At 43.8% G+C, this 23,913-nt stretch overlaps 1 protein-coding gene across 1 annotated transcript in view; it reads left to right on the top strand.

Annotated features, from left to right (window-relative positions):
• PKD2L1 (polycystin 2 like 1, transient receptor potential cation channel) overlaps positions 1–23,913 on the top strand; it is a 105,318-nt gene that overhangs the window by 55,142 nt on the left and 26,263 nt on the right. The window contains exons 5-12 of the mRNA XM_077454266.1: positions 4,960–5,184; positions 5,425–5,653; positions 9,731–9,901; positions 11,716–11,897; positions 11,987–12,107; positions 17,655–17,753; positions 18,485–18,606; positions 23,169–23,286. Coding sequence (XP_077310392.1) covers positions 4,960–5,184; positions 5,425–5,653; positions 9,731–9,901; positions 11,716–11,897; positions 11,987–12,107; positions 17,655–17,753; positions 18,485–18,606; positions 23,169–23,286 — 1,267 coding nt within the window. The remainder of the gene's footprint in view (positions 1–4,959; positions 5,185–5,424; positions 5,654–9,730; positions 9,902–11,715; positions 11,898–11,986; positions 12,108–17,654; positions 17,754–18,484; positions 18,607–23,168; positions 23,287–23,913) is intronic.

Consider the following 23,913-nt stretch of genomic DNA (forward strand, 5'->3'; position numbering starts at 1 on the left):
ACAGTACACCCTGACTTTGCTTCCAAAGGGCAGATGGGAGTCATGGTAAGAAGGCTAGTATGAGCTGCTAGGGGGCACCATCAAAATGAATCTGTTGCTTTACCCTGCATGGGGTAAAGCATCTGACAATTTCTGTGCACAGAGGCTATGCAGACACTACTTCACCTTGTGTCATGTCTCAGTTCTCTAGCGATTCCCTATATAGCAACTGTGTAAACTCTGTGTAAAAATCAACTTTATCTTCAAAAGTCTGGTTTAGTCTCTGTTTTGAGTCTGCTAATTTGGCTGTACTTCAGGAATGCAGCTCGTTCTGTACTCCTGTGACCCATTTTCAGCAGACAGCGGGTTGAAGCCTGCAGTCGGTTGACTTCACAGAGCCAGTCCAGGCTGCGGAAATATTGCAACAATCTGGTCAGGATCTGCCCACAACCCTGGAGGGGCACCTGGCTTAGCCTCTCAGCCTCCACAGCCCACAGAGATCTGAGAACCGCTCAGTTCTCAGTCTTAGAGCCGTTGAGGTACAGGTAAGGCATCAGACCGATGCTGCATCCACCTAGGTAAGTATGGTCCAAAAAAAAAAAACGGAACTTTGAGGGACAAAGGATTCAGTTATTCTGATACAGTTGGATTATATGCAGCTCCCTGCAGGAAGATTTGGGTAATGGCAAACAAAAAAGTAATTGACCAGCCAGATATGACACCCCCCACTCCCAGCAAGCTTCAGTTTTTTGCTTGTGCCCCAAGAGGATGGGTATTTTTTTCTATTTAAGAAGAGTTTACCCCCTTTTATACTAGAAATTTCATTTTCTTTCTTCAGTCAATACAGTTACATGATGCTGAGCTGGGACTTCTATGCAGCTATTTGGATTAGCTTATCCTTGCTGATGCCCGGGAGGCCATACACATACCCATACCCCACTGGAAAATCGCGGGGCCTGCCTAGAATGTATCCTTCTAGGCTCCAACAGTGGTGCATCCTAGACCTTCGGGTACTGTGTTAGTTAGCCACAGAGTGCTTTCCAGGACCAGCTTCTGGTGTGACCTGGGCTCTGAAGGCTTTCAATCAGTAGTTAATTAATCTGAGCATCAGGAGCTACACCATTACTCCCCTGCTCCATCGGTTTCAAAAGAAAGATTTACCATGCTCAGAAGTTACATTCTGATAGCTTGAGTGTCATGTGCACACCCTCCCTGTTCTTTTCCCACCCATTTTTTTCTTCTGCATGACATAGCTTCTACGTAACATAGCACTTATATACATGTGACACGCAGTTCTTACCTTGATTGGTTCTTGCTGCTGTCCATGTTGACCTGGTCCTCTCTGGGTCATTAACCTCTTTTGCAGTTGGTTGTGAGTAAATACAGTTTTTTACCTATTTTATAAAAAACAGATAAGTACAAAACAGTCCACAGTGTTTTTTATGGTTGTTCCTGTTAACACAGCACAGATCACAAGGAGAATATAACTCTTGTAAGGTGTACCATTACAAATGGCTCATCTCACCTGCAACCCTTCTGTATAACCTCCTGTAACACATTTTTTATCTAAATTTGGTTCAGTTGGCTCTTTAAAGACTATCCAAAGCCTGGTACATGCTAATAATTTTATTTTGGTACGACCCAGCTGGTTGAACCAAAAAAACTGACAGCTCCAGTTGGAGCCGATGTACTAACGATCTGACGTTAGTACAGCGATCTTCCCCGCTGCTATGTTGTGTTCTGACAGGGGGCGGCTTCCCCGCCAGAACACTCCAGTCAGCTCTCTCTGCCATTGGCTGAGAACGCTGATTGGGAGCCAGTCGGCTGCTGGGTTTACAGCATGCTCTTTTGACAGAAGCCGGCCAAATGTCTGGCTTCTGTCAGACCGGCTGCCATTCACATGGGCCGAATGTCAGCCGGTTTTTATTGAACTGGCCGATGTCGCCCAACATCGAGCCTGTGTGTACTAAGCTTTAATCTAGTATTGACACCTACAGCCTCCTTCCTTCCTAGGGAAGTTTCAGCCTTTCACCTCCACTAGAACATTGTTCTTTTACCTCCCTGTCCGGCTCCAGTACATCAGAAGGGAAAATTTCCCTTCACCGCCTGGATGTAGTTCATGCTGTATGGATTTACTGTACCTCTTAGTCATTGGGGTTTATTTACTAAAGGCAAGTAGACTGTGCACTTTGCATGTGCACTTGCTCCAGAGCTCAGTAAATGAGATAAAGCTTAATTTTGCAAAGAATACCCAATCATGTGCAAGGATATTTTTGAAAAAAAAGCATTTTTGCATGCACATGATTGGATGATAGAAGTCAGCAGAGCTTCTGTTCCTTTACTAATCTCTGGAAATACTGCTCTTACAGAGTGCAACTGAAGTTTGCAAAGTGCACAGTCTCTTTGGCATTTCTAGGTGGCTTAAAAAGATTATTGTTCAAGCTCATGGTCTTAAAGTGATTAAAAAGTATTTTTTTTTTCTATTAAAATAACAAACATGTTATACTTACCTGCTCTGTGCAGTGGTTTTGCACAAGGCAACCCAGATCCCCCTCTTCTCGGGTCCTTGGCTGGAGCTCCAGGCTCCTCCCTCCTGTTGAGTGCCCCCATAGGAAGCAGCTTCCTATAGGGGCATCTGAGCCAAGCCACAGTTTCCTGTGTCCATTCAAACACGGAGCTGTGGTTTATTCCCTGTCCCTCTCTATCCTGACTGGCTAACTGAGTTTCATTGACAGCAGTGGGAGCCAATGGCTCTGCTGCTGTGTCTCAGCCAATCAGGAGGGAGAGTCCCGGATGGCCGAGGCACTCGTGGACATCTCTGGATAGAAAGGGGGCTTGGGTAATTATTAGGGTGGCTGCTACACACAGAAGGCTTTTTATTTGAATGCATAAAATGCATTCAGATAAAAAAACCTTCTGACTTTACAACCACTTTAAGGATAAAGTTCCTCCTTTTCCTGCCAAGGTACACTCTATTAGATCTGTCAGTGCCCTTTGAGCTTTTAGGCATCAGACTGCCACCTGGTCCTCTGTTCACACCTTTTTCCAAGCTTTATAAGGTGAATTTTCATGCTTCAGCTGATGCCAGCTTTGGTGTAAGAAGTTCATTAAGGGACACAGTTTCCTTTGTGTTTGTGATCTACACCTAAGTACTGCTGGGAGTACTAGGTATTATATCTGGCTGGTCAACTGCTTTTTTGTTTACCATTGTCAAAATCAGTGGCAGCTGGTGCTCAAAATTTTTGAGGGGACGCAAACAAGTTCTGAAAAAAACCCCATCAATTGCAGCCACTGTGCCCATTAAACGCAGCCACTATGCTCATCAAATGCAGCCACTCTGCCATATCAAATGCTCCCACTGTGCCATCAAATGCTCCCACTGTGCCATCAAATGCTGCCACTGTGCCATCAAATACAGCTACTGTGCCCATCTTAAGCAGCCACTGCGCCCATCTTATGCAGCCACTGTGCCCATCAAATGCAGCCTCACTGTGCCCGTCAAATGCAGCCTCACTGTGCCCGATCAAATTCAGCCTCACTGTCCCATTAATTGCAGCTTGTGTCCCATCAAATGCAGCCTATGTCCCATCAAATGCAGCTTGTGTCTCATCAAATGCAGCATGTGTCCCATCAAATGCAGCCTGTGCCCCATCAAATGCAGCTTGTGTCTCATCAAATGCAGCCTGTGTCCCATCAAACCCCCTCCCCCCTTCTCTGCAGGAGGTCCGAACTGGCATAGCAGAACTTACCTTGCTGTGGTGTCCTCTCCTGCGGTGTCTCCTTCAGACGGCACTGGCAGCAGCGATGGAGGAGTCTGCTCCTCATACTTTCGGTTTTCTCTTTCAGGTGCAATGGGAGAGAGAAAACCGGAAGTGACATCTAACTCGGATGTCAATCAAACCACCCCACCGTAGTAATAGATACTACGGGCGCTGGGTGGAAGCTACTCGGTGCTTCGGAATGCGCCACAAGGCAGAACACAAACCCGCAAACAAAGGTGCCGCATCTGCAATCTTGCTATTGTATAGATGGAGCGCTTCCCATAAGCGCACTGTGTCCGGCGTCCGAATACAGTGCACTTATAGACCTTTTTTTATTTTTTTTAAAGGGCCAGTTTTAAAAATATATATATTTCTTTTGTGACTACCCATGCGCCCCCTATGGACAGGCTGTCACTGGTCAAAATTCTCCTGTGGGCAGCTGCATTTAACTAATTTATATAGGAATAAATAAATTCTATGTTTTTACCTTTGTGCATTCTATACATGAAGGTAAAAAACCTTCTCTGTGTAGCAGTCCCTCTAATACTTATTTGAGCCCCATCGCAATCCAGCGTTGTGCACAAGAACCTGGCCTCTCTAGGGACTCGCCCTCCTCATTGGCCCATTGCCAATGGCTCCCGCTGCTGTCAATCACAGCCAGTGAGCCAATGAGGAGAGATGAGGAGAGAGGGAATGGGGCTGAGCAGTGGCTCTGAGTGTGAATGGACACGCAGAGCCACGGCGAGCCTGCCTGGGGGCCCCTATTGCAAGCTGCTTGCTCTGGGGGCACTGGGCGGGGGGAAGAGCCAGGAGCAACGGCGGGGGGACTCCAGAAGAGAAGGATCAGGGATGCTCTGTACAAAATCAAAAAATGATGTTGTTTTTTTTTATAGCACAAAAAATAAAAACGGCAAATACCACCAAAAGAAAGCTCTATTTGTGGGGAAAAAAAGGACGTACATTTTATTTGGGTGCTGCGTTGCATGACCGCGCAATTGTCAGTTAAAAAATGGCCTGCTCATGGGGGGGGGGGGGTAAACCCAGAGTTCAAGAAGTTAAAACATCCTGGGCTTTTAATCATTTTTGGAAAATTCAGCCACAAGCTTACCCCATGGATTTCCCTTTTAAAATATTGTGTAAAATAAAATAAATGTACAACACTGTGAATTTTTTCAAATTCTTTCAGTACTTATATTTTGTTTAACTATGAAATTTCCAGGTGGACATATTTTACTGAAGACCATTTGAAGGGCTCATCCCATTGGGGTATATTAGCGACCTATAGTGGTGGAGGTTATTATCTAGATTTTAACACGACCAAACAGGACACATTAAGGAGTCTGCAAATACTGAAAAATAATCTGTGGCTGGATAGAGGAACTCGGGCCGTCTTTATTGATTTTTCAGTATACAATGCCAACATCAATCTATTCTGTGTATTAAGGTGAGTGCATCTGATTTACACTTACATGAATGATAAATTATAACAGGACACACCTAAACAATTCATTCAATCTGTATTCATGCACACAGACCCTTACATTAAACAGTTGCTGGTAGATCTAAAGGATATTGTGGAATCAGATTGTATAAAATATGGTCACTTTTACAATGATTGTAGCTACACTACTATAAAAATGCTCACTGGATAAATACACTAACAGAACAAACATGTCTTTTGTAGGCTTGTTGTAGAATTTCCAGCAACTGGTGGTGCAATATCATCATGGCAGATCCGTACCGTCAAGCTCATTCGCTATGTCAACAAGTGGGACTTTTTTATTATTGCCTGTGAAATTATATTTTGTGTGTTCATATTTTACTATGTGGTGGAAGAGTGTCTGGAGCTGAAAATACACAGGTTCAAATACTTCACTAGCATCTGGAACATTTTAGATGTTGTCGTTATAATGGTGAGTCCACTTTCTGAAGAAATATGTGGTTGCTGTTGTAAGATTTTTTTATTTCCTATAAAGGAAGGTGACTTGAAGTGGTTGTAAACTCTTGCCTGTACCCAATGAAGTGACTAGCCTCAGGTGATGCACAAAGATGAAACAAATCCTCCTACGTGAGCTGTACCTGTTTATCTACATAAATCAAAGTCCAACATTTATACAGCTTGCCTGAGCTTTCAGAAAGCAGGAGGCGGGGTACTGAAGGTACACTCTACAGAGCTCAGTTAGAGGTGATTGGAGGGAAGGGAAGGGATAACCCCCCCCCCCCCTTCACACAGTACACAGAAACAGAGCTGAGGATGTCAATCACAGTAGTGCTTTGGATTGGGACACACTATAGAGGGATATGCTTTGCTCATATTTCATGTCATATTATGCATGTCATGTATAATAGCCACTAGCAATAATCACATGTAAAATCTGACAGGCTGGTTGTACCCAAGTTGATCGATCAACTTGGGTACATTCAGCCTAGCCATACATGGTTTAAATCTCCGAAGATCTGAACAGCAGTATTAATTTTGGCAGCAAATTTCGATTTAGTTATAGTCTTAGTCTTAGGCTTAAATGGCATGTTAGTTTTAGTCCTATTTTAGTCTTCTGCAATTGTTTTAGTTTTAGTCGTATATAGTCAACTAAATCTCCACTACATTTTAGTCGACTAAAATGTCCTACGTTTTAGCCGACTAAAATCTCCAGGATATTTTAGTCGACTAATATCTAATGGGTGTAATTCAATTGTAATGCATTAGTTAAAAATTCTCTACATTTTGCAAACTCATTATATACTGCTGGAGTGAAAAATCTAAAATGTTATTTATTATTAAATTGAGGTATAAACATGCACTACAGACCAGTGTTAATTTTGAAGTCAAATTTCAATTTAGTTTTAGTCTTATGCCCCATACACACGGTCGGATTTTCTGGCTACTGGCCCGTTTATAGTCCCGACGTACGTGTTTGACGTCACCTCGTTCAGAACGATCGCATTTTCCAACAACTTTGTGCGACGTGTGTGTGTGCAACACAAGTTTCGACCAAAATCCGTCGGAAAAAAATCAGACGGATTTTGTGGTCGGAATGTCCGACAGTATGTATGGGGCATTAGTCTTTTGACTAAAACGGCATTTTAGTTGTATTTTAGTCATTTCAGTTGTTTTAGTCAACTAAAATAATATTCATTCAGCTGACTAAAATGTTTTAGTCAACAAAACATTTTAACACTGCTGAACAGTCTATGGCCATGTTTGGTCATATTCCAAGAAAGCAACCAAAAAGTCAGTCTTTACCTCTAATACTTCGACTGGGTCAATCATTCAAGTTGCATTAAAGCCAAAACATTAACTAGTCAACTAATGTTTTCAGAATGAGAGGTTGGCAATGATAATATTCATTAAATGACAAATAGAAAGCGCACTGGCATTATGATATGCCTTCAATAAAAACTTTATTAAATTTGATCAAATATATTATCAATTTACAGTTTGTATTAGTCATTATCTCTATGGATTTTAACAGAGTATTGGTTCTTTCACAGCTTTTTCCGCTCACTCTGTTTATAGTACATGATTGTGTATATAAGTTTTTATTATTTATATTAGCTGTGGGTGTTCGGCCTAACAAGTAAGGTAAATGGGGGGCTTTTTATGGAAGACAGGCATGTATGCAAATTAGCTCTGATGAAGAAAATCTGAAAACACATCTTCTATAACACACACTGTGGGTAGTGCCTAGGAGGATTAGCAATGGAGGATCTCACACTTAAGCCGGGTACACACCATTCGACTCCAGGGGTCGAACGAAAAAAAACTGTCAGCTCCGGTCAGAGCAGCTCTACTAACCTTGCAAGGTTAGTTCAGCGATCTCCCCTGCTGAGCTGTTGTGTTTGGATAGGGGGAGGGCCTCCCCGCCAGAACAATCCAATCAGCGCTCTCTGCCATTGGCTGAGAGCGCTGATTGGGAGTCAGTCTGCTGCTGGTTTTCCATCATGCAGAAGACGGGCCAAACGAGCGGCTTCTGTCAGACAGACCGACATACACATGAACCGAATGTCGCCCTTTTTTATTTGAACTGGCCGTTGTCTCCCGACATTTGCCCCACGTGTACCCGGCTTTAGGGTCATGTTTGAACAAAAAACATGCATTCAAATGTATAGAAATGCTTGAAAAATGGATGTCCATTGCCTTTCATTGACATGCATTTTTAATGCGCTTTGACTAGTATTTAATGCACGTTAACAAGCATTTTAATCTGTGTTAAATTGCTATGCATTTTGAAGGTTATTTCCTCTGACATCACATGCTTTTCCTGTTTGTGGCTGGAAAGAAGGAGTGAGAGAGAGGAAGAAAAATAGAGGGAGACAGAGACAAAGACAAACACGTTTTTGTTTTTGGGGGGCATTGAAAAACAGAATTTCTAGTGTAACAGCCCTAATCATTGTAATTGCACTAGTTATATTGAGGAGGCAGAAGAGGAGATTGAGGCAAGCCAAACTGCATCCATTGCTCACACAATATGAGAGCAAAGGGCAGTTGCGGACATTATATATTAGGATTTAGAATGTCACTCATCTATTTCTATATAAATCCTACCCCTGAGACACCTCGCTAGGCAGTTTTCCACTGCACACTCTGTACTTCACCCCTCTAAGATGGCTGCCATATCGGTCCTTGTAAGGCATATAGTGTGGTGATCAGTGTTTTTTTACACTGGAAGAACCCTAGTCATCACCAGGACAAAACAAATGTTTTCTATGTGTCCTGGTCATACCACTGCAAGGCACCCTGGAGGTGCAGTGAAGTGAGCTGAGATGCACATGATGGGATCGCATGTCACTGTACAGCAGCACAGAACAGTGACACAAATGAAGTGTCAGTTTGTAGATTTCAAATAAAGATGAGTTAAAAAAAAAATGTGTGATTGGCTGAAACATACATCACACCACCCTCTACTGCCAGCTCGCTGCAGACAAAACGGGCCGCTTCCGCACATTAAATTGTTGAAGTTTAGTTCTTTGCTGTGTGAACAGACATTAAAGCTGAGCTCCACCCAAAAGGAGAAGTTCCACTTTAAGTATTTCTCCATTGCCACATTTGGCATGTAATTTTTTTGGGGGGTGCAGGTGCCTAGTCTTGAAAGGTACCTGCCTCTTACTTCCACTTGGATTGCCTAGGTGATCTGAGTTGTTTTTTTGTTTTTTTTGGGAGGGTGCATGTGATCAGCACAGGGCTAATTAGCACTGTCCAGACAGAGGGTAAGGAGTCTTGCAGCCTCATAGGACAGTCAGAGGAGGGTGAAAACTCCTCCAATAAGCTTTAACCAGTGCTTTGCTGGACACTGATAAAAGTCACAAGTCATTGCCACCCATCAGTGCCACCTATCAGTGCCTCCTCATCAGTACATATCAGTGCCACCTCAATGCCCATTAGTGCAGCCTATCGGTGCTCATAAGCACACATCAGTGAAGGAGAAAAATTGTTAATTTAATAGAAACAAACTTTTGTTTAGCAAAAAATAAATAAAAAACACAGTAGAAATTAAATACCACAAAAAGAAAGCTCTATCTCTCTCAAAAAAATGATAAAATGTTTATATGGGTACAGTGTTGCATGGCCATGCAATTGTCATTCAAAATATTAGAGCGCTGAAAGCTGAAAATTAGCCTGGGCAGGAAGCGCTGAAAGTGCCCAGCAGGCAAAGGTATCAACCAAACAGGCACAGTATCTTAGAGAGTTGATTACGGAAAATCTGACTGGTTGCTGCAGGCTACGATCATTACCAGTATTTCCAGAATTTACCAAGCCCAGAAGACTCTTTTATCAGGACATAGAGATACTAAACTCTGGTAGACGTTAAAAAGGAAATTTATTTAAAATGGAATTAAGGATTCAACAGAGCAAACCGTTAGCTTATGCAGCCTGTGCTTATGGTACCTTCAACATTACAGAATACATTCTGTTGTCCTTTTTTATTGTTGATATCATGACTTAATACATGAACTGTGGAAGTATAAGTAATTGTCACAGTTTTGTGAAGCTTTCTCTTGTAGCCATTGCATTCCACATCTTCCGAACTCTGGAGGTCAATCGGCTTATGGGGTCCCTTTTGGAACAACCCACCATGTATGCAGACTTTGAATTCCTGGCCTTTTGGCAGACACAGTATAACAACATGAATGCAGTCAATCTGTTCTTTGCTTGGATTAAAGTGAGTATCCAATATTTATGGTGGCAGACAGGTAATCGACTACACTTTGAATTTAGTTGTGTTATCAAAGTTTCATTCTGCATTGATATGATTAAAATGGCAGAAACTCAATAAATAGCAGAATATTTCTAAATAATGCAGATAGAAGTGGTGGTATGGCATATAACTAATAAGCTATTAAATTATTTACTTGACTTTTACATGCCATTGTATTAAATATGGAGATTTTTAGATTAGTTACTAGTCCTAAATTTGGATGTCACTGCATTCACTAAGTCTCATTTTTTTTACCAAATAATACAAATACAATATATTCATATATGATACATAGTGGCCTGATATATCTGACCCCATGTACATATATAAATAAATATATATATATATATATATATATATATATATATATATTAAAAACTAAACATGAGATTGTAAATATTAAATGTCAACTCCAAGATTCCTCTCTGCTCCTGGACATGGTTTTGTGACATCTCATGTCCTATTCCTCCTCTTGTCTTCAGAGGTGAATAATACTGAATGCTGCAGAAAATGCTCCTCATGCTATCACGTCAGTGCCATTCTCTTCAGCATTCTCCTGGTAGCTGAGGCTGGATGAGATAATACATTCCCAGGGAGATATCTTTGATGCCTTGGGCTCACAGGAAGTAGGTTGAATTATGCTGCCCGTCAAATCCAAAAGAGGGACCATGCTTCAGAATGGAGAGGAGTATAGCAGAGAAAGCTATTTTTTTTTTAAGTAAATTACTTTTTGGAAGATGAGCCTTTACATATAATAAGATAATATTTTTTTTTCATTAACACTTTATTAAGGTTTAACAAGATACAGCAAAATAGGACTTGTTTACAGCTTCAGTAGTGTCCAAAGGGACAATATGTGTAATATAGACATGAGAAATAAGAGAGCATTTTCATGTCGGGTATGTAGAATAGGCAAGTTCAGATGCAGCGAGTACTTTGAGCAAGCCCATCAAAACTTGTACCAAAATATGCTAGTAGATAGCGCGTTTGCAAGGATCCACACATTTCGGACACCTACTCTAACCAAAGCATCTTGGTAAATTAGCCTGTGAGGGAGGGCTCTGATCATAAGGCTGGTAGTAAGGAGGACATTTACGTGAGGGCACTCGGTACCATGAGTTGGAGAAATGTGGGCAACTAAGATACTCGGAAGTGGCAGAAGATGGTAGAGAAGAAAAATAGGGGGGAGGAGAAAGGAAAGAGGAAGTGAAAAGGGGGATGGGGATGTGGCGCTCCATGCCTGCCTATTCCCAAACTTGAACATGATAGTTAGTATTAAGCTGATTTAATTCACATGTATTTCCTAAAAAAAGAAGCTATTATTTATAAATCCTCATTCAATCATGCTCTGTGTATGCTGAAAGCTGTTAATGCCATTTACCTTGTGGTTCCAACAGTGTTGGGACAAGATCATCCAGTGCCCAGGGCAAAGATACCAAATTGCACCCCCCTTCATTATGTGTGAGTTTATGAGGAGGACGGGGAGAGAGAGAGCACAGCCCATACCTCCTCCTGGCTCTCTCCTACTCTCCTTGCCACTTCCAGCGCTGGGCTGACAGAAGTAGTGATGCCACTGTCACTACTTCTGCAGCCTTATAGTAGAAGGTACCTGCGGCTCCCCCATCCCTACAATACACGTTGCGTCCAGGCAGCGGCCTCTTGTCCCAACCCTGGGTTACAAAGAGTTAATGAATGCTATAAGGCTTTAGGCACTTTCAGTCAGTTTTTATGAGTGAGCCACATACATTCTTATTAGAATTTACATTGTTTTCTTTCAGATCTTTAAATACATAAGCTTCAATAAGACAATGACACAACTTTCATCTACTCTTGCCCGCTGTGCCAAGGATATTCTTGGATTTGCAATTATGTTCTTCATAGTGTTTTTTGCCTATGCCCAGCTTGGATATCTTCTCTTTGGCACACAAGTGGAAACTTTTAGCACGTTTGTTAAATGCATGTAAGTTTAAGCTTTATTTATGTTTCAAATGTCATCTTTGGATACAGTCTGCTCAGGAATAAACAGTTTGCAAACTTTCTATGTTCCAGATTTACCCAGTTCCGAATCATTTTAGGAGATTTTGACTATGACGCTATTGACAATGCTAACAGAATTTTGGGACCAATTTATTTTGTAACCTACGTATTCTTTGTCTTCTTTGTGCTGTTGGTAAGAATTTGCTTACTCATAATTGAATAAATATTCCATTGCTCCAGCTAAGCAGCATAGCAAGAAGATTGTGGTTTGAGGGAGAGGAAGACAGATTAGGATCTGATTGTGGACAGAGAAGAATAGAGGAAATGCAGCGGGCAATTCATACTAAGGGATAGATGGAAACAGAAGCAGCACCTGATCATTGTACACTGAGAGTAGGAACAGCATGTGTGCAGGTGTGGGGAAAGAGGAAGGTGATCATGGCAGAGTAGAAAAGCATAGAACAAGCTGTGTATGTCGCCAAAACAAATGTCTGAATGCTGCATTTTGTGCTGGTTGATTTAGCAATGTCAATTAAACCTATTTCTGGGTTATGTATGAACTAATCTTCCTTACATCAGTTGCATTGAACCAGGGCCGGACTGGGAATAAAAACCAGCTCTGGAAAAAAATTCATACCAGCCCCACAGCATTATTATACCAGCCCAATAGCATAACGTCATTATTTTTTTGTTCATGAAAGGGAAAACCATACATTTTAAAGCACATTTGATGAAGAGCGTATTATATATAGATATGAAATCACATAGGGATATATATATATATATATATATATATATATATGCAAATTTCAGTTAAAAGTGGTAAGTGGACAATCATCAAGGGGGACCCCAGGAACTCAGAACGTGGGGGACCACCTTCCACAGAAAGAATACACTAAGGTAAGGGGGGTGGGTGCCCACCAAATGCAGGGGGCTAAGAGTGTGGGGTGGCGAAGAACACGGGGGGGAACAGAAAAACAAGGGTTGAGAGCACGGGGGCTGGAGAGTACTGGGGGGGTACAAAGAGTAGGGGGGAGATCTTAAGAGCACCAGTGGGGGCCAGAAAGAACAGGGGGAAAAGCACGGGGGACTGGAGAGCATTTTGGGAGGTGGAGAGCATTGGCAGGGTTGGAGAGCACATGGGTGGGGGCAAAATGCAGGGGGGAGTGAAGAGTACAGGGGTGGGTAGTGGTGAGTGCTGGGGGGAGCCAAAAAGGAGAGCAGGGGGGTAGAGAGCACAGGGGGCTGGAGAGTGATGGGGAGAGCTGGAGAGCACTGGGTGGGTGAGAAAGAACAGGGGGGAGAGCACTGGGGGGAAAAGAACAGAAGGAGAGCACTGGGGGGGAGAACAGGGGGGAGAGCACTGGGGGGGAGAGCACTGGGGGGGAGAGCACTGGGGGGGAGAGCACTGGGGGAAGGAACAAGGGAGGGAAGAACAAGGGTGGAGAGCACTGGGGGAGTGTAGAGCACTGGGGGGAGTAGAACAGGGGGGGAGAGCACTGGGGGGAGTGGAGAGCACTGGGAGGAGAGCACTGGAGGGGGAAAGAAGGGGGGAGCACTAGGGGGAGTGGAGAGCACTGGGGTGGAAAGAACAGGGGGGAGCACTGGGGGGTAGAACAGGGGGACAGAGCACTGGGGGGGAAGAACAGGGGGGAGCAATGGGGAGAGTGGAGAGCACTGGGGGGGGAAGAACAGGGGGGGTGGAGAGCATTGGAGGGGGAAGAAATGGGGGGAGCACTGGCGGGAGTGGGGTGCACTGGGGGGAGAACAGGGGGGAGAGCACTGGGGGGAGTTGAGCGCACTGCGGGGGGAGGGGAGCGCACTGAGGGGGGAACAGGGGGTAGAGCACTGGGGGGAGTGGAGCGCACTGGGGGGAGAACAGGGGGAGAGCACTGGGGGGAGTGGAGCGCACTGGGGAGTGAGCACTGGGGGGAGAGGAGCGCACTGGGGGGGAAAGAACAGGGGGGTGAGCACTGGGGCGAGTGGAGAGCACGGGGGGGAGAACAGGGGGGAGGAGAGCACTGGGGGGAGAAGAGCACTGGGGGGGAGAAGAGCACTGGGGGGGAGAAGAGCACTGGGGGAGGGGGTAAAGAGCACTGGGGGGGTGAATAGCATGGGGGGACAGAACTGGGGGGTGAAGAGCACTGGGGGGAGCAGAGCACTGGGGGGTGAAGAGCACTGGGGGGGTGAAGAGCACTGGAGGGAGTGGAGCGCACTGGGTGGGGGGGAGAACAGGGGGAGAGCACTAGGGGGAATGGAGCGCACTGAGGGGGGGAACAGGGGGTAGAGCACTGGGGGGAGTGGAGCGCACTGGGGGGGAGAACAGGGGGAAGAGCACTGGGGGGAGTGGAGCACACTGGGGAGTGAGCACTGGGGGGAGAGGAGCGCACTGGGGGGGAAAGAACAGGGGGGTGAGCACTGGGGCGAGTGGAGAGCACGGGGGGAGAACAGGGGGGAGAAGAGCACTGGGGGGAGAAGAGCACTGGGGGAGGGGGTAAAGAGCACTGGGGGGTGAATAGCATGGGGGAGAGCACGGGGGGGGTGAAGAGCACTGAGGGGAGCAGAGCACTGGGGGGTGAAGAGCACTGGGGGGGATGAAGAGCACTGGAGGGAGTGGAGCGCACTGGGTGGGGGGGAGAACAGGGGGAGAGTGGAGCGCACTGGGGGGAGTGGAGCGCACTGCGGAGGGGAGAACAGGGGGGTGAGCACTGGGGGGGAGTGGAGAGCATGGGGGGAGAACAAGGGGGAGAAGAGCACTGGGGGGAGAAGAGCACTGGGGGGAGGGGGTGAAGAGCACTGGGGGGGTGAAAAGCACGGGGGGCGAGCACTGGGGGGTGAAGAGCACTGGGGGGGAGCAGAGCACTGGGGGGGGTGAAGAGCACTGGGGAGAGCACTGGGGGGGGTGAAGAGCACTGGGGGGACTGGAGCGCACTGGGTGGGGGGGAGAATAGGGGGGAGAGCACTGGGGGGAGTGGAGCGCACTGGGGGAGAGCACTGGGGGGAGAGCACTGGGGAGAGAGCACTGGGGGGAGTGGAGCGCACTGGGGGGAGAGCACTGGGGGGAGTGGAGCGCACGGGGGGAGAACAGGGGGGGAGAACAGGGGGAGAAGAGCACTGGGGGGAGGGGGTGAAGAGCACTGGGGGGTAAAGAGCACGGGGGAGAGCACTGGGGGGGTGAAGAGCACGGGGGGTGAAGAGCACTGGGGGGGTGAAGAGCACTGGGGGGAGTGGATAGCATTGGGATGGTGGCTAGAGAAGGATGGGGAAAACTGGAGAGCAGGCTGGGGTTGGGGGGGCAGAAAGAACAGGGGTGGAGAGAACTGTGGGGGGGGAGGGAGCACAAGGTGAACTGGGGGGGCAGTAAAAGAAGTTGGATAGGAGGATCAGCAGAGGGGCTGCATATAGAAGAAATAAGCTTTCTATATTCCTCCATGCAGCCACTGAATGCTCGATTATCTTCCTCTCCCTAGAAAGCTCATCTCCTCTATATGCAGCCCCCTGCTGATCCTCCTATCCAGGCACACAGGGCGGGCTGTACGGGCTTCATGTCACCCTCCTGATCACAGCGCTGATTGGCTCTGTGTTTCGGCGGCCGCTCTGCAACACGGCACCCCGGCCCCCCCAGACCAGCTCATGTGATAGGCGGAGCGTTGATTCTATCTACTATCACACAAGCCGGTCTGGGGGGGGGGGGCCATGTTGCAGAGCGGCCGCTGAACACAGAGCCAGCCAGAGCTCTGTGATCCATAGGAGAGAGCACAAATGCAGCCGCAACTAAAAGCGGCCCCAGAGCAGGCGGCCTACCGGGAAATCTCCCGGTAGGCCAGTCCGGCCCTGCATTGAACCATGGGTTAAATTATATTCAGCCAGTTGTTTTACATTTGTCATGACTGATATCTTCTTGAATACACTGTAAACAGATATATGAAGGTCCTAGTACACTTAAAGTGTTACTAAACCCGCAACAGTAAAATCAGTTTGTATATACAGTAAAAGTACTTACTGTGGAACCTGTTAACCTTCAAAATCTATATTTCTGATTTATTAATCAGAAGATATGATATGGGTTGAAAAGAGAATTCTTATTGACAAAGGAAAGGAAGGTTTAACATAACACCATTTATTAGAGTACGTTACAGGTTTATCTAATACACAGAAAATATCTATAGTCTAAGTGAGGGAGTAAAATATTAGTTTAAAATACAACAAGAGTACAATACATTCATTACAATACAAAACAGGACATATGACAATTCGGTATACCTTGTAAGTGCTGGGAGATGATCTGATCATTTACCTACTCTCTGGTCAGTCTCATCTGCCATTATCCTAGGTTTGGGGTCCCCTTAAAAAGGGCCATCTCTCATTGACTTGCATAGGACCACACTGATTGGTTAGCCCTCTCCTCCCCTCAATAGCACCTCCTCTTTTGGGTTTAATTGGTTAGTGATAATTAGTCTGAAGCCCACTTAATTAAAGAGGAAGTTTGCTCTTGAATAGGACACTTAACTATGCATAGTCCCAGCCGGGGTAAATTGTCCATTCCTGAACAGATCAAAGAAATTTTAAGCATATCAACCACCCTTTGAAATGGATAAATGGTTGATTAGCACGGAAGAATACACAAGCCTTTATCTAGCAAATGAATTCGGCTCCGTACCGACTACACACCCCAAATGGTATCTGTTCGTGGGTTTTGATTATTACATTAGGTAGACAGCAGGACATCTCCCTCACACCCACACTTAGCATACCTGTGAGACAAAGGTATTGTTAATTGAATTATATATGCTGACCAGACGTCTGTTCCTGTAAATCAAACCATCTGGGCAGGTTAAGCTAAACTACTTCTTTATTTCTTATACTAATATATACATCTATAATACAAATATTCCCCGTTGCTAATGGAGATTACTCATAAACTCCTCATAAGGCAACAAACCTAAGGGGTTAATCCTCCACATTGTTTAAAAAAGGCTGTTTGATCCAGTCTTCTCTGATTCTCCCCTTCTTCCACTGTCCCCAAATTCATCTTCTGATAAGGCAGGACCTTTGGAGTCACTCTGCATATGCTCAGTTTGGTGTGTATTGCAAGAGATTTTTTTTGGGAGGGTGCATGTGATCAGCACAAGGCCAATCAGCACTGTCCAGACAGAGGGTCAGGGGGTCATGCAGCCTCATAGGACAGTCAGAGTAGAATAAAAACTTCACCTACAAGCTTTAACCAAACACTGATAGAAGTCACAAGACTGCTATATACTGCTGATAAGAAAAGGTATTTAGCAGTTTATATTTACTAAAATAATTGCATTTCCATGTTCTGTGTACTGTGGGAGACCAGATATAGTTAATTCTGGGTCCTGGGTCTAGTAACACTTTTGTTTTCTAATAAATAAAGCTTCTATTATTTAAAACGTTGCTAACTTTGGCATAGCTAAAGTCATTAGAAAAGTTTACGGCACTGGAAATTGCATATTAATTACCGATTTACTCCAATAAAGTACTAGACTGTAAGCAAGGCCCTCTGATTCCTACCGTATTAAGTTGTATTGTAATTGCACTGTCTGCCCTTATGTTGTAAAGTGCTGCGTAAACTGTTAGCGCTATATAAATTCTGTATAATAATAAAGGGAGTAAAATTTTTTACAACCCTGGGATTCGGTATGCATTGAAAGTAAAGCCAAAACAAGTGCTTGACATTCATTTTGCAAAATTACTGTGTTGTGTTTTTTTTCTGTAGAACATGTTTTTGGCGATCATCAATGACACCTACTCAGAGGTCAAAGAGGAACTTTCAAAGCAGAAGAATGAGCTACAGTTTTCTGACATTTTAAAGCAGGTGATTGTAATTACTAAACCTTAAATCAACAGACAATTATACAATGGAAATTCATGAATGTCTCAGCCCACGTACACACAGTCGGAGATTTTGCCAACCAAATCCGTCGGATTTTGCCCGTCGGATTTAGTCCGATGGATTGTGTCCGAAACTGTTGCATACACACGGTCGGGCCAAGTTATCGAAAAATCCGATCTTTCAGAACGTGATGACGTAATTTAGTTACGATGGGACTACATTCAGGCTAGTAGCCAAAAGCTTTGATGTAGGAATTTGATCTGAGCATGCATGGCACTTGGTCCGATCAAAATGCTATACACATGATCGGATTAGGTCCGACCGGCCCAGTTGGTCGGGAAATATTTCCAACATGTTGGAAAATTGGGTCGGACGGAGATTCGGAAGGAATCAGTCCGATGCATACCACACACAGTCGGATTATCTGACGACACGGTCCGATAAGACTCATTCCGACAGATTCTCCGATCGTGTGTACAAGGGCTAAGGGCTTCTGCACATGTCCATTTGTTAGTGTCAGAATTTTTTTTTTTTTGTTTTTTTCATATACATGTCAAAAGGAAAGGAGAATGAAGAAGGCTAGAAATTCTGAGGCATACCCCATTGCTTTGAATACACTCAAAAGCATTATTTCCTTCTACATAAACCGTCAGGCATGTGTATGTGTAATTTCTCACTATAAAAGATATGTGCATCTCACTTCCTATATTTAGGGTTACAAGAAGACACTGATGAAGCTTAAGCTAAAGAAAGAACGAATTTCAGATGTGCAGAAAGCTTTACAGAATGCTTCTAAAGAAGTGACTTTCGAAGAGTTCAAGAACAGTCTAAAAGAGTGAGTGGTAAAAAAATTTATGAGATAAGGACCTTTGTCACAACACATACATCAACACATGTCCTAGTGTACCACTGTCTCTAAACAAATAAAAGGATGTTCATCCCAAGGCTGGCTAAATAAGCAAATCTATACAAATCTATAGGAGATTAAGGGGGGATATGATCAACATGTACAAATATATAAGGGTTCCATATAGTGAACTTGGTGTTGAGTTATTCACTTTACAGTCAACAAAGAGGACAAGGGGGCACTACATCTAGAGGAAAATAAATTTCATCTCCAAATACGGAAAGATTTCTTTACAGTAAGAGCTGTGAAAATGTGGAATAGACTCCCTGCAGAGGTGGTTCTGGCCAGCTCAGTGGATTGCTTTAAGAAGGACCTGGATTATTTCCTAAGTGTACATAATATAAATGGGTACTAACATTTATAGGTAAAGTTGATACGGGGAAAATCCGATTGCCTCTCGGGGGATCAGGAAGGAATTTTTTCCCCTGCTTTAGCAAATTGGATCATGCTCTGCTGGAGTTTTTTGCCCTCCTCTGGATCAACTGTGGGTATAAAATTGGGTATATGGGATTGTATGATATTATTATAATTTTTTTTTTTTTTTTTGTGGTTGAACTTGGACATGTGTCTTTTTTCAACCTGACTAACTATGTAACTATGTAACTAAATCTCCAATCTTAAATAATATAGGAGAGCAACCTGCCTGTTCCCTATGTGATGTTTTAAAAAAAAGTTACACCCAGGCACCTAAACCACAACCTCTTCCCATACACGTGAACATAAACACATGCATCGTGGGGTGCCTATGTGTGAAATCATTGTGTGCATTGCATGCTGCATATCGCCATAATTGTCAGAGTGAGAGCAATAATTCTTGGTCCATTATTCACGGTTAACTCTAAACTGATGACATGTATGGGCTTTTAAAATGCCGCCTATGGAAAAATTAGAGAACCAAAGTTTGTCACTGTTTCACAGGTTTTATATATATATATATATATATATATATATATACACATACAGTATCTCACAAAAGTGAGTACACCCCTTACATTTTTGTAGATATTTTATTATATTATATCTTGTGTCAACACTGAAGAAATGACACTTTAATACAATGTAAAGTAGTGAGTGCATAGCTTGTATAACAGGGTAAATTTGCTGTCCCCTTAAATAACTCAATGCACGGCAATTATTGTCTAAACCTCTGACAACAAAAGAAAGTGAGTACTGTACACCCCTAAGGGAAAATGTCCAAATTGGACATTTGTCAAAAAGTGGCATTATTTTTTGTGGCCACCATTATTTTCCAACACCCTCTTGGGCATGGAGTTCCCCAGAGCTTCACAGGTTGCCACTGGAGTCCTCTTCCACTCCTCCTTGACAACATCATGGAGATGGTGGATGTTAGAGACCTTGCGCTCCTCCACCTTCCATTTGAGGATGCTCAATAGTGTTTAGGTCTGGAGACACGCTTGGCCAGTCCATCACCTTTACCCTCAGCTTCTTTAACAAGGCAGTGGTCATCTTGGAGGTGTGTTTGGGGTCGTTACCATATTGAAATCCTGCCCTGCGGCCCAGTCTCCAAAGGGAGGCGATCATGCTCGGTTTCAGTATGTCACAGTACATGTTGGCATTCATGGTTGCCTCAATGAACTGTAGCTCCCCAGTGCTGGCAGCACTCATGCAGCCCCAGACCATGACACTCCCACCACCACCATGCTTGACTGTAGGAAAGACACACTTGTCTTTGTACTCCTCACCTGGTTGTCTCTACACACGCTTTACACCAACTGAACCAAATAAGTTTATCTTTGTCTCATCAGACCAGAGGCCATGGTTCCATTAATCCATGTCCTTAGTCTGCTTGTCTTCAGCAAACTGTTTACGGGCTTGTGCATCGTTTTTAGAAGAGGCTTCCTTTTGGGATGACAGCAACGCAGACCAATTTGATGCAGTGTGCGGCGTATGGTCTGAGCACTGAAGGGCTGACCCCAACCCCTTCAACCTTTGCAGCAATGCTGGCAGCACTCATACATCTATTTCCCAAAGACAACCTCTGGATATGATGCTGAGCACGTGCACGCAACTACTTTAGTCGATCATGGCGAGGTCTGTTCTGAGTGGAACCTGGCCTGTTAAACCACTGTATGGTCTTAGCCACCGCGTTGCAGCTCAGTTTCAGGGCCTTGCCAATCTTCTTATAGCCTAGGCCATCTTTATGTAGAAAAACAATTCTTTTTTTTTTCAAATACTCAAAGTTCTTTGTCATGTTGAAATTTCAGTGACCACTATGAGAGAGTGAGAGCGAATTTAACACACCAGCTCCCCATTCACACCTGAGACCTTGTAACACTAACAAGTCACATGATACTGGGGAGGGAAAATGGCTAATTGAGCCCAATTTAGACATTTTCCCTTAGTGGTTTACTTTAGTTGCCAGCGGTTTAGACATTAATGGCTGTCTGTTGAGTTATTTTGAGGGGACAGCAAATTTACACCATTATACAAGCTGTACATTCACTACTTTACATTGTAGCAAAGTGTCATTTCTTCAGTGTTGTCATATGAAAAGATATACAAAACTATTTACAAAAATGTGAGGCATGTACTCACTTTTGTGAGATACTGTGTATATATACCATATATATAGTACTGTGCAAGAGCTTTAGACAGGTGGGAAAAAATGCTGTAAATAAAGAATGCTTAAAAAAAATGCAGAGTTAACAGTTTATGCTTATCAATTAATAAAATTTAACAGAAGAGTAATCCAATTCAACTCAATATTTGGTGTGACCACCTTTTGCCTTTGAATCAGCATCAATACTTATTCCTTGCACACAGTTTTTGAAGGAACTTGGCAGGTAAGTTGTTCCAAACATCTTGAGAGCTAACTATAGATCTTCTCTGGATGCAGGTTACTTCATATCCTTCTGTCTCTTCTTAAAATTTTGACTTATCAGTCCAGAGCATCAGTTACCATTTTTCTGTACCCCAGTTCCTATGTTTTCATGCATAGGACAAACAAGGCTAAGAGACTAACTATGCACAAAAATATAGGAACTGGGGTGCAGAGAAATGGCGGCAGGTGCTCGAGACTGTAAAATATTTGGCTGTAACTGGAGTTTGTTCACGAAGGGCCGGAGAGATGTAAAATAATGAATGTCTGCAGGCAACAGTGCAGCATGGTGGAGGCTTCTTGTAAGTTTGGGGCTGCATTTCTGCAAATGGAGTTGGAGATTTTTGTGTCCTCAATGCTGAGAAATTCAGGCAGATAATAATCCAACATGCCATACCATCAGGGAGGCATTTGATTGTTCCCAAATGTATTCTGCAGCAGGACAACAACCCCAAACATGCAGCCAATGTCATTAAGAATTATCTTCGTTGTAAAGAACAAAGAGTCCTGGAAGTGATGGTTTGGCTCCCACTGAACCTTGATGTCAACATCATTGAGTCTGTCTGGGATTACATGAAGAGACAGAAGGATTTGAGGAAGCTTACATCCACAGAAGATCCAAGGTTAGTTCTCCAAGATGTTTGGAACAACCTACCTGCAAAGTTCCTTCAAAATCTGTGTGGAAATGTACCTAGAAGAATTGATGCTGTTTTGAAGGCAAAGGGTGGTCACACCAAATACTGATTTGTTTTGGATTTCTCTTCTGCTCATTTACTTTCAATTTTGTTAATTGATAAAAAATAAACTATTAACCCAAGTTCACACTGCTCCGACATGAAAGTCGCACAACTTCTGATCCGACTTTGCCCTGCAACTTCAGTCCAAACTTGATCCGACTTAATGTGGCTTTTTACACTCTATGGCATTGAAGTCGTATCAATGTCAGACCAAAGTAGTGCAGGAACCCTTTCTAAAGTTGGAGCGGCCTGTGTCAGATCAGTTAAGACAACTCTCATAGGGAAACATTGAATTTAATATATCATGCGACTCACTAGGTCAGATCCCATGTCACAACAGTGTGAACCGCGCCTTAACATGTCTGTTTCTGAAAGCATTCTTAATTTACAGCATTTTTTCACACCTGCCTAAGATTTTTGCACTGTAATATATATATATATATCATACTCACTAAATTACAGAGCCCAGTTTTCTTCCTACATTGCTCTCCTCCAGGAACGCCATCTTGAATCAAGATCTGGAGCATGTGCACACACTGTAGCAGTCTTTTCCTAATCTATGCGGCCTGACAGAGCCCTGCAGCATGTCTGTATATGTGCCGTATCTCCCTGCGCATGCAGATCAATGCCGTGAACGCTGCTACCTAACTGGCAGAGACCCGGCAGCATACATCAAATGCTGCAGGGTCTGTCTGTGTGACAGACATCCTAGAAGGCAGTTTGTTGGACCTTGCGCAAAGGTGTTTACTTTCTTAAAACTTTTTTTTTTTTGCAATGTGTAAGAGGTAGGAGGGAGGGGGTAGTAGGCAGGACAGAGAACCTTATAAAAAAGATGAAGATCCACTTTAAGAAAGTGTCCATTTGGGTACAGTGTGGAGGATTTTGTGACCTAACAATCGCCTATACATTTGCAGGATGGGTCATGATGATCATGAAATTACAATAGCCTTTTCCAAATTTGACCAGGACGGTAACCGGGTTCTTGATGAAGAAGAACAGAAACAAATGAGAAACATTCTGGAGGAAAAGAGGGTAAGCAAATAAAAGATATAACCCAGTACCATGATGGTATAGTACACACTGTCCAAGTGTACCTCAATGTCCATATAAACAGTGTATGCTAGTTTTAAGGTTAGCCAACAGAAAACAGCTATGTAGCATGTAAGGGTAGGCAATATTCTCTATTAGCTTGTATTAACTAGAATCTCCACCAAAAATTATCAGAGAATTTCTGGGTTCTCCTCCTTTAAGCCCTTGTACACATGGTTGGACATTCCAACAACAAAATCCGTCGGATTTTTTCCAACGGATTTTGTCCGAAACTAGTGTTGCATACACACGGTTGGACAAAGTTGTTGGAAAATCAGATCGTTCAAAACGTGATGACGTTCATTCGTTGTGACGGGACTACGTTGCGGCAAGTAGCCAATAGCTTTGGTCTCGTAATTTGATCTGAGCATGCGTAGCACTTTGTCCGATCAGAATTCTCTACAAACGATCGGACAAAGTCCGATCGGATCATGTTTCTGGAAAATTTTATATCCAGCTCTCAAACTTTGTTGGTCGGACATTCCGACAGAAAAAATCTGATGTAGCCCACACATGGTCGGATTATCTGGCAACATGGTCCGATCAGATATTTTCCGCCTGAATTTCTGA

This window comes from Lithobates pipiens, unplaced genomic scaffold, assembly GCF_037356315.1.
Source record: "Lithobates pipiens isolate NorthernLeopardFrog02 unplaced genomic scaffold, aLitPip1_a1.2 Scaffold_25, whole genome shotgun sequence".
In the NCBI taxonomy this organism is placed as follows: Eukaryota; Metazoa; Chordata; class Amphibia; order Anura; family Ranidae; genus Lithobates; species Lithobates pipiens.